At 26.9% G+C, this 12444-nt stretch overlaps 1 protein-coding gene across 1 annotated transcript in view; it reads left to right on the top strand.

Annotated features, from left to right (window-relative positions):
- Nucleotides 1-12444, top strand: part of LOC145263615 (nucleolar protein 10-like) — a 77842-nt gene that overhangs the window by 36196 nt on the left and 29202 nt on the right. The window contains exons 8-11 of the mRNA XM_080120457.1: nt 1382-1467; nt 6964-7042; nt 9620-9769; nt 11627-11746. Coding sequence (XP_079976583.1) covers nt 1382-1467; nt 6964-7042; nt 9620-9769; nt 11627-11746 — 435 coding nt within the window. The remainder of the gene's footprint in view (nt 1-1381; nt 1468-6963; nt 7043-9619; nt 9770-11626; nt 11747-12444) is intronic.

The raw sequence follows: 12444 nt of genomic DNA on the forward strand, positions 1-12444 counted from the left end.
GTTTTTTACATTTTTAGTTTTTTTACATTTTTTTTACATTTTTATTTTTATACCTTTTTATTTTTATACCTTTTTATTTTTATACCTTTTTATTTTTATACCTTTTTATTTTTTTACATTTTTATTGTTTTACATTTTTATTTTTTTACATTTAGTTTTTTACATTTATTTTTTTTTACATTTTTAGTTTTTTTTTACATTTTTAGGTTTTTTTACATTTTTATTTTTTTTTACATTTTTATTTTTTTTTACATTTTTATTTTTTTACATTTTTATTTTTTTATATTTTTTACATTTTTAGTTTTTTTTTACATTTTTAGTTTTTTTTACATTTTTAGTTTTTTTACATTTTTAGTTTTTTTTTTTACATTTTTAGTTTTTTTTTCATTTGGATTTTTTATATTTTTATTTTTTACATTTTTTTTACATTTGAATTTTTTACATTTTTATTTTTTACATTTGTATTTTTTTACATTTTAATTTTTTACATTTCTATTTTTTATATTTGGATTTTTTTATATTTTTATTTTTTACATTTGGATTTTTTACATTTTTATTTTTTTTACGTTTCTATTTTTTACATTTCTATTTATTATATTTTTACTTTTTTAAATTTGTATTTTTTATATTTCAATGACACCACTTTTGAAAGAAGTTTGTTTTTACATCATAAGAACGACTCAGTTAAAGCAAAGATTAATTCCAAAGAAAACTAGAATAGGCTTTTCATCTTTATCCCATCAAAATTAAGTGTCATTAATTGGTCCAAGAGAATAAAAATGGGAGATAACCTATTATATATGACCTCTATAATAAAAATTTTTTCAGTTTATAATTATTTTTTCAAGGTGCGTGTGGATTTAATTTTCAATTATTTTTATTTTTCAAGGGGCTTGTGGATTTAATTTTCAATTATTTTTATTTTTCAAGGGGCTTGTGGATTTAATTTTCAATAATTTTTATTTTTCAAGAGGCTTGTGGATTTAATTTTCAATTATTTTTATTTTTCAAGGGGCTTGTGGATTTAATTTTCAATTATTTTTATTTTTCAAGGGGCTTGTGGATTTAATTTTCAATTATTTTTATTTTTCAAGGGGCTTGTGGATTTAATTTTCAATTATTTTTATTTTTCAAGGGGCTTGTGGATTTAATTTTCAATTATTTTTATTTTTCAAGGGGCTTGTGGATTTAATTTTCAATTATTTTTATTTTTCAAGGGGCTTGTGGATTTAATTTTCAATTATTTTTATTTTTCAAGAGGCTTGTAGATTTAATTTTCAATTATTTTTATTTTTCAAGGGGCTTGTGGATTTAATTTTCAATTATTTTTATTTTTCAAGGGGCTTGTGGATTTAATTTTCAATTATTTTTATTTTTCAAGGGGCTTGTTGAATGCTGGGATCCTCGGACAAAAAAACAGGCTGCTGTTTTAGATTGCACCTTGAATAAAAACATCAAACATATGAAGTAAGTTGTTGTCTAAATCATTTTCATATTTAGTTATATGGCTTTTAGAAATTGACTTTCAAACTAAGAAATAAACAACTTTAAAGATTAGAATTGGAAAAAAATTATTTGAGAGTGGGGGGATAAAAGAGAAAAGGGTCAGAAAAAATAATAAAAATACATTAAAAAGTATATAAAAAAACATCAAACATATGAAGTAAGTTGTTGTCTAAATCATTTTCATATTTAGTTATATGGCTTTTAGAAATTGACTTTCAAACTAAGAAATAAACAACTTTAAAGATTAGAATTGGAAAAAAATTATTTGAGAGTGGGGGGATAAAAGAGAAAAGGGTCAGAAAAAATAATAAAAATACATTAAAAAGTATATAAAAAAACATCAAACATATGAAGTAAGTTGTTGTCTAAATCATTTTCATATTTAGTTATATGGCTTTTAGAAATTGACTTTCAAACTAAGAAATAAACAACTTTAAAGATTAGAATTGGAAAAAAATTATTTGAGAGTGGGGGGATAAAAGAGAAAAGGGTCAGAAAAAATAATAAAAATACATTAAAAAGTATATAAAAAAACATCAAACATATGAAGTAAGTTGTTGTCTAAATCATTTTCATATTTAGTTATATGGCTTTTAGAAATTGACTTTCAAACTAAGAAATAAACAACTTTAAAGATTAGAATTGGAAAAAAATTATTTGAGAGTGGGGGGATAAAAGAGAAAAGGGTCAGAAAAAATAATAAAAATACATTAAAAAGTATATAAAAAAACATCAAACATATGAAGTAAGTTGTTGTCTAAATCATTTTCATATTTAGTTATATGGCTTTTAGAAATTGACTTTCAAACTAAGAAATAAACAACTTTAAAGATTAGAATTGGAAAAAAATTATTTGAGAGTGGGGGGATAAAAGAGAAAAGGGTCAGAAAAAATAATAAAAATACATTAAAAAGTATATAAAAAAACATCAAACATATGAAGTAAGTTGTTGTCTAAATCATTTTCATATTTAGTTATATGGCTTTTAGAAATTGACTTTCAAACTAAGAAATAAACAACTTTAAAGATTAGAATTGGAAAAAAATTATTTGAGAGTGGGGGGATAAAAGAGAAAAGGGTCAGAAAAAATAATAAAAATACATTAAAAAGTATATAAAAAAACATCAAACATATGAAGTAAGTTGTTGTCTAAATCATTTTCATATTTAGTTATATGGCTTTTAGAAATTGACTTTCAAACTAAGAAATAAACAACTTTAAAGATTAGAATTGGAAAAAAATTATTTGAGAGTGGGGGGATAAAAGAGAAAAGGGTCATAAAAAATAATAAAAATACATTAAAAAGTATATAAAAAAACATCAAACATATGAAGTAAGTTGTTGTCTAAATCATTTTCATATTTAGTTATATGGCTTTTAGAAATTGACTTTCAAACTAAGAAATAAACAACTTTAAAGATTAGAATTGGAAAAAAATTATTTGAGAGTGGGGGGATAAAAGAGAAAAGGGTCAGAAAAAATAATAAAAATACATTAAAAAGTATATAAAAAAACATCAAACATATGAAGTAAGTTGTTGTCTAAATCATTTTCATATTTAGTTATATGGCTTTTAGAAATTGACTTTCAAACTAAGAAATAAACAACTTTAAAGATTAGAATTGGAAAAAAATTATTTGAGAGTGGGGGGATAAAAGAGAAAAGGGTCAGAAAAAATAATAAAAATACATTAAAAAGTATATAAAAAAACATCAAACATATGAAGTAAGTTGTTGTCTAAATCATTTTCATATTTAGTTATATGGCTTTTAGAAATTGACTTTCAAACTAAGAAATAAACAACTTTAAAGATTAGAATGGGAAAAAAATTATTTGAGAGTGGGGGGATAAAAGAGAAAAGGGTCAGAAAAAATAATAAAAATACATTAAAAAGTATATAAAAAATAATAAAGTAATAAGAAAATTGTTTTTTTAAATGTACAAAAATTTAAAAATGCATATATATATATATATAATAATATATATCAATAAGATAAAAAGCTATAGCAAACATCTAAATGACTACTTTAACCACAGTTCCTGATTTCAAAAAAAGAAAAATTAAAAGATTCACCTGCCTTACTTTTAATGCTAGGTTTATTTATGGTGTCTTTTAAATTCAATAAAAACCCTCCAAAATTTGCTGATGAGGAGACCTTGCTTACCAAAAAACTATATATAATTATTCTACATAACTTGATGTATACTACAATAAAAAGCATTGTTTTCCGAAATGATCGTACAGATAATTGATTTTGTTGTTGTTCCTTCTTATGAAACGGATTTTTAATTTAATTAAAATTTGATTTTTAAATTTTAAATTATAAATTACATTACTTAATATATATATATATATATATATATATATATATAAAGAGGAAATAATTAATAAAACATGTTAAAAAACACTTTGAAATGAGTTAAAAACATATTTAATCTGAAAAGAAAACACTAGATAAGTGGATAGTCCTTAATCTGCGGAGTTTCAAAGAAATACTTTCCTTCTCATCAGAGGGTAGGAATTAGCAAAATGCGGGATCGAATTTTGCATACAAAAGTATTTGATGAAACTGCAAGTAAGTAAAAGATCTTACTTGATAACAAAAAATGAAGCAGAGGGAATATGGTGAAGAAAAAGGTGATTTTTATATATAACACATTTAAGACTAAATTATACGAATTTATTGTTCGACAGGATACTCAAATTAGATATGTTGAAATTCGCACAGACTTGAAAGGGCTTTGAATTTTGAGCTGTTTCTTGAAAAGCCTTATTCCTATTATAATCTTGGAAAGGCCTTGAAAATCATATTCTTTATATTCAGTAAAAATTTAAAATATTAAAACTAAAATCAAAATAAATATGATTACGATATTTTTCAAATATTAAATAAATAAATTACATTAATCTATATATCTATCTTATCTATCTATAGCTATATATATCTATTTATATTTCTATATATACGGGGTGAGGCAGAGCAACTTGCTTACCGTATATTTTAGTGTATAATGCGACCGTCAGATAAGACGAGGTACAAAATTGGAGTAAATTTTAATAAATTAATCATATATAAGACGAGTGCTAAATCACGAAACCATGTTTTTTTTTTTAGCCTAAAATTTTTTTTTGAAGATGGTCAGAGGTTACAATGGCCGCAACACCCCGGTATCTTATGAAATATTGGTTTTTAAAGATGATCTTTTAACTTTAAGGGTCGTCTTATATGCCGAAATATACGGTATTTAAATTTAATTTATATTCCAAATAAGTAAATATATCTATCCCCTCTCTCTCTCTCATATATATGTATATATATATATATATATATATAACCCTAACCTTCCTGTGCTCACCTTTATAACCAATTATAAAATAAATAAATACACTTAGCCTCAAAGAAAACAATAACAACAATCACTCTTATTGACTTTACATTTATGTGTATATATATATATATATATATATATATATATATATATATATATAGACGAAATTATATATATAATATATTATATATATTATATATATATATATTATATATATATATTATATATATTATATATATATATATATATATTATATATTATATATTTAAATATATTATATATATATATATATATATATATATATATTTAGTGGAGATAGTAATTAATAAAAACTGAAGAAAGTGCTCAATACTGTTGTAGAGCAAATATGCGTTTTATTTTTTATTACTGTATCTTTCTGTTAAGTTACATTATTGTTTCGGCTACATGGACGTTTTTTTTGGCCATCTGTAGCGTCCTCAGACTTTTACAGAAAACTTTCTGTGAAAGTCTGAGGACGCTACAGATAGCCAAAAAAACGGCCGTGTAGCCGAAACAATAATGTAACTTAACAGAAAGATACGATAATAAAAAATAAAACGTATATATATATATCTACACACACACACACACACACACACCAAGCCTCAAAGGAAAAGAAAAAAGATAACTTAAAATATTGTAATGTTATAAATTGAAATTGTAAAAAATTCTTATATATATATACACAATTACATAAAAATAAAATATACACAAAGAAAAAGAAAACTATAACAACAAAAATCACTCCTGATGATAATCGGATGCACCGATAGAAAGCACTTGAGAAGAATATGGCTGAACCACAACTTTTGGGCGTTATTTTATACAACATGTCAGCTGAAATAAAAATGAAAAGATATCCAGAAACAATAATGAATAATGACGTGCTGCCAAAATATACAAATATATATATTATTATTATTGTATATATTATTTAAATATATTATTGTATATATTATTTCCGCCTCTTAACAGTTGAGCACTGGCTGTGAATGAAAAGTCATTCAGTTTGCCTACATGCGAGATCGTAACCTCCCAATTGCTTGATCACTGTAGACTGGCATTTAATAATGTTTATAATATAGGAAAGGCTGTTCTTGTGAAAATTTTCAAACAATGTAATGTTTGGATTTGTCCGAATAGTCTTGAAACAATTGTAACTAACGATGAAATACACTATTTGTTGCTATCAACCCATTCTTTGAAGTCTTGGTTTTTGTTAAAACAATATATATATATATATATATATATATATATATATATATATATATATATATATATACATATATATATATATATGTATATGTAAGAAATTAAAACTATAAGTTAAAATTCGCAATCAAATTTATTATTTGGCAGAATACTCCTGAAAACCATTTTCAAAGAATGCTATTCTTGCTCTTCTCATCATTCTAGCAAATTATAATTGTAACTAGGCTAGAATTTGCTGGTTGACGCATTAAATGAAACTACAATTTATGATGGTCATAAATTGCAAAAACGTGTGAAGAAATGTGGAAAAAAATGTAGGAAATGTGAAAAAGAACATATTCATTATATATATATATATATATAAATAAATGTTTAGAGGTACAGAATTTATATACAGTTTTGAAAATAATAAGCGGAAGTTTCTCAAGAGCTCTTTCGGCTATCATCTCATCAGGAGAAAATCGATAGCATATTGTGTCGATAATAAAGAGTTCTAATTTCGACACAATATTATTTTGTACGCTATCGATTTTCTCCTGATGAGATGATAGCCAAAAGAGCTCTTGAGAAACGTCCGCTTATTATTTTCAAAACTATATATATATATATATATATATATATATATATATATATGAAATAAAATGGAGGTGGAAGGACCTGGATACTCAACGTTTCGCCCGATTTATGCGGGCTTCTTCAAGAGGGATGGTCATTGAAGAAGCCCGCATAAATCGGGCGAAACGTTGAGTATCCAGGTCCTTCCACCTCCATTTTATTTCATATCGTCGGATTTAATCCAGCTCAACAATCATATATATATATATATATATATATATATATATATATATATAATGAATTTTCTTTTTCTGATCCATTTGTTCTTTTTGTTTTCAGCATTACAAGCGTTCCTGCCATAACTGCCCTGAAATATCGAAATGCCCTTCAATTTGGAGTTGGAACAAGTACTGGTCACGTAAGTAAAAATAAGTAAAATATACCTACCTAAAATTACTCTCTCCCTCTCTGTCCAGTTAACATTATTTGTCCCTTTTGTCAAAAGTTTTCTGATATTTTATAAGCAATGCTCGGTGGCATAATGGATAAAGTACTAAGTAAAATTTAATTCTTAGTGAAACTCTTCTGGAGGGTGAAGGTTCAATCCCCAGTGCAGGCGATATTAAGAACGCAATTATTCAAATTCCATACAGATTCCCGAGTTTAGCAAAAGGTTCCTGAGTTCAACAAGATGTAATGAAATTTTGTTTGTTCTTCTAAAGAGGAGGGGGGGGGCTGTTCTTTTACCGTTCCTATATTATCTCTTATCTATTTATGAGGAATTGTTGGGCCGTGATCGTTAGCTGTTTTTTTTTTTTTTTTTTTTTTACACAGTGATCACCACTTATCAAGGCCCGGAAGCCACTCAGGGATAAGGGTTATTGCAAGTACATCACGTTAGTGAGGAGATTTTATGAAGTGTTTAATTAGGGGGGCGGTTCATTAGGAATTTGTTAACATTAGACTTGAAGACATCCAAGTTGTAGTCCGGAGGGAAGCAGGCAGACGGAACAAGTTCCACTTGCTGTTTCTTGGTTTCTCTGTGATCGTCTAGTTAATGTCTATAGATGTGTGTGTTTGCGTGTGTGTGAACATAGAATAATACGTGTATGTGATGAACATACCTGCTTCCTGCCTCTTGGACGATTCCCTCATCAATCATCTTGAGGGAGCTGATTCTGCTGAGATAGACTCAAGACCATGGTTGGATTTTTATATATATTTTTATTCAATCCACAGGCGTTTCTTCACAGCAGGGCGGAGGGAATGGTGAACTTCGGCTTGCTCTGTTCTCTGGTTCCATTTGGGAACCGCCCCCCCCCCCTTGAGGAGGCCTTGATTCTCACATCTTGTCTCTTTCGTGTCTAGGAATCAACTCAACTAAATTTAACTAAATTTCCCCAACCAGAACTTTTGACACGTCAGATCCTGCCCCATCTACCTAATTTCCAGTGCAAGTTTTAGATCATAGGTCATAGGTCATAGAGTTTGACATGACACCCTAACCCTTCATTGCACCTACAACGTTCGCTCAACTATTGTTTCCCATGAGTCAACTATTGTTCCCCATGAGTCAACTATTGTCATTTTGTCAGCTATAGAAAAGTAGATAAACAAATATACCTGATTCTGAATAATTATTTTCTAACCAGCGTTGCCCAGCTATCACATAACAAAGATACACCTGAAGAAGGCTGCAGGTTACATTAGCTGAAATGTTGTGAAAATAACACTCCAGATGAGAACAGTAGTCCGAATAATCAAATAATACAAAAATTCAGAAAACGTACAGTAAAAGAAACTTGTAACATGATTCGTCATGTTGGGTGTTAGACGCTCAATGTTCGTTATAAGGAAGGGCCATCATGGTCAAATTTCGGCTACATCTTTTCCGAGCATATTTATTGTTCTTAATGGCATGTATAAAATAAATGTCATTTTTTATAAAAAAAATTATTTTAACATTTAAGGAACAGTTCAAATTCAAGGCCAATTCTTGACTGTCGTCGGCTGCGATCACAGCCCAAACTGCTATGAGCATCGAGGCACACGACCCATCTTGTTCACTGTCTAGAGTTGAACTGTTTTCACTACAATACAATTCTTCTCTCTGCTCACATTACATTGGAACATTGTTTAATTTTGCTGACCTCGGGTGAGTTTGAGCTTTCAAAGTGAACTCTGAGGACATGCGTTTTGTAAACAACTGTCACTCTTTGCTTAAATCATATTTGATTAACGGCAGTTACTGAAGCCACTATATTTTTTCAATAACGCATTATAATAATAATATTCAATACAAATAATAATAATAATATTCAATACAAATTATAATAATAATATTCAATACAAATTATAATAATAATATTCAATACAAATTATAATAATAATAATATTCAATACAAATTCACAAAGTATAACATTCAATCATAAAAATTTTTTGTAAAAAAAAAAATTCCAATTATAAAATTTTTTGTAAAAAAAAAAAATATTTCAATTCTAAAATATTTTTGTAAAAAAAAAAAATATTTCAATTATAAAATTTTGTATTAAAAAAAATATTCCAATTATAAAATGTTGTATTAAAAAAAATATTTCAATTATAAAATTTTTTATTAAAAAAATATTTCAATTATAATTTTTTTGTAAAAAAAAAAATTCTAATTATAAATGTTTTTGTAAAAAAAAAATATTCTAATTATAAATGTTTTTGTAAAAAAAAAAGATATTCTAATTATAAAATTCTTTTTAAAAAAAAAAAATCCCAATTATAAAGTTTGATTTTTATGTGTAAATAATTAACAAAAAAACAAAAACAAATTATTAATTACCCCCCAAAAAGGAACAACATTACATGGGAGAAAACATTGCATGAATAACACTCAAGTCTTTTGGTCAGGATCACAGTGTAGTGTCTGTCTGTGAAGGCAAGAAAATAACACTTAAATCTTCACCTGAAGAACTCATAATTTTTTGTTTTTTCTGTTCACCTCAGGTGTTGCTGTATGATCTCCGTTCGAACCAACCGTTATTAATTAAAGATCATAACTACGATCTGCCCATCAAATCCCTGGATTTCAAAGATGAGGAAAATCTTGTTCTCTCAATGGATTCCAGGATTCTTCGATTTTGGAACCGGAATACGGTAAGTTATAAGCAAGGCAGAAAAAAGATTCTCTTCACATAAAAATAAAAAAAATTTATTTTTATATAAGGTCATGACTAAAATATTTGCCGTTTTTGCATAAGAAAAAATAACCCTTTTCGACCTAGAGATTCGTTATTTCTTTTCCTTCAACAGAGAATTTGGGACTCTGAAATCAACACAACTTTTAGAAAGATTTTAAGAACATTAGCATAAAAAAAAAATATGACAATAGTTGCAGAGGAATTGTAATTTTTATAAAAACTAAAAAAAAAGCATATTACAGTCATAACCATCAAAAAAAAATGTGATGATAGTTGCAAGGGAATTGTAATTTTTATTAAAACATTTTATTAAAATGATGTTAAGGTCTTTAATCTAGCATTAAAAAAAAAATATGACAATAGTTGCAGAGGAATTGTAATTTTTATTTAAAATAAAAAAAAGCATATTACAGTCATAACCATTAAAAAAAATGTGATAGTTGCAAGGGAATTATAATTTTTATTAAAACATTTTATTAAAATGATGTTAAGGTCTTTAATCTAGCATTAAAAAAAAAATATGACAATAGTTGCAGAGGAATTGTAATTTTTATTTAAAATAAAAAAAAGCATATTACAGTCATAACCATTAAAAAAAATGTGATGATAGTTGCAAGGGAATTATAATTTTTATTAAAACATTTTATTAAAATGATGTTAAGGTCTTTAATCTATCTATAAAGTTGTGTTTTTTCTTGCTCTGACATTGATATTAAAAGCCTACTTTTTCAATTTAAAAATGATTGAAATGAACTTTTTAATATAGTGAATTATGGATATGCAAGCGACTACATGAAAGTTAACTACTTTGCATATTGATATTCATTTACTTTTTGTCACGTTTCTATTTATAAAAAAATTATTAGGTTATTTAAAAAATTTATGATTAAAATAAAAATATTTTCAGTACTTGTACAGTTTAATCAAGACATTGAAAAATGAAAATATTAAAAAAAGGTTATATTGTACGTATCCGTTTTGAACTGAATTTCATTTAATTTGATTGAGTAGTTTTTGGGGGTTTTTTTTTGCAGCGGAAAAACACATTCTTATGAGAGTGCGTTGAAGTCAGCCATTTTGGAATTTGTTGAACACGCCACGGGGAGATAACTCCATGTAAAGCGCCAACACTCCCTCCCCATCTTTAATACTAGCTTTTCTTCCTAAAAATCGAACCTTTTGCTCGGTATCATAATAAATTGTTTTTTCGCTGTAAAAAAAAAAAACTACTTGATGAAGTTAAGTGAAACTTTTTTCAGAGAACTTCGTTCCATAACAGATACGTGCAATATAACCTTTTTTTCAATATTTTCATTTTTTAATGTGTTGATTAAACTGTACAAGTACCATATTTTCAAACCTCAAAAAAATTTCCAGTCATAAAAAATTTTGTTTAAAAAATATTCCAATTATTAAAAATTTTGTTAACAAAAAACTTCATATCAAATATTTTGTAATAAATAAAATTTCCAATCAATAAAAAAATTTTTTTTCTTTTGAAGATGGTCGGAGGTTACATCGGCCAAAACAACAAAAAGAATTTTAATGTTTTAATTTTTTTTAAATGAATTTTTCATTGAATTATCTGTGCAATGACAGAAATATTTTTTTTTTTCATTAAAAAAAAAATTGGTCACATTTGCACACAAAATAAAACGTGAAAAACTGTGGTTTGTTATCTTCTGTTATTTTTATGTAAATTATCAGGAAAATTCTGACAGCCTGCATAAGTACCTTTTTTTTTTTTCTTTTTTTTTATCAGTCCATAATGATGAACTTGAAAAAAAAAAATTTTTTGTTTCTTTTTCTTTAGGGTAAAGCTTACACGGCAATCGAACCAGGTGTACCTCTTACAGCATTAACAGTTTACCCAGACTCTGGATTGATCTTTTTGGCTAATGAAGCCCCTAAAGTCCTTGTTTATTTTTTGCCGGTACGTTTAAACTTTATTTCTTATTTTAATACTTCGAATTTTATTATTTTAATATTCTAATACATAGAATTTTATGGGTCAGAAAATATCAAATATTTTCATTAACTTTAGAGCAATCCGATAATTTGCCATTCAGGACTTTCAAAACAACTTCTTGCTTAAAATTATTATATTTAATCTCTCTCTCATATGTATAGGTATGTATATATATGTATGTATATGTATGTATATATGTATCATCATCATCATCATTATCATCATGTGCTGTCCTTTGTGTCCGAAGACGACTTCCTGTGAACCATCATTCTCCACTTGTCACGGTCGCAACTGAGGGTCTGACAGCTTCCAGTAGGGATCAACCTGTCCTTTGGATTTCGTTTGATGGTGTCACAAAATCTGAGCTTAGGTCTGCCTATGCCTCGTACCCCATCCTCCAGTTGTGAAAACAATATCTGTTTTGGTAGTCGGGAGTTCTCCATTCTGTTTACGTGCCCGGGACAGTTGCAGTGGTCCAGGCACTCTGTATGATTGTGCAGAGAGTGCTAAGTAGTTTTTGTCCTCCTCACTTGATGATCTCAGGGTATATGCCGCCAGACCTAGCTGATTCGCCATCCTGTAATATCAGCACTGCTTTGCAGATTTCATCTGAGCACTGCTTTGCAGATTTCATCTGAATCAGGGCATCTGTCCATCCAGTG

The sequence above is a fragment of the Euprymna scolopes genome, chromosome 39 (genome assembly GCF_053919585.1).
Source record: "Euprymna scolopes isolate OS-2025 chromosome 39, ASM5391958v1, whole genome shotgun sequence".
Lineage (NCBI taxonomy): Eukaryota > Metazoa > Mollusca > Cephalopoda > Sepiida > Sepiolidae > Euprymna > Euprymna scolopes.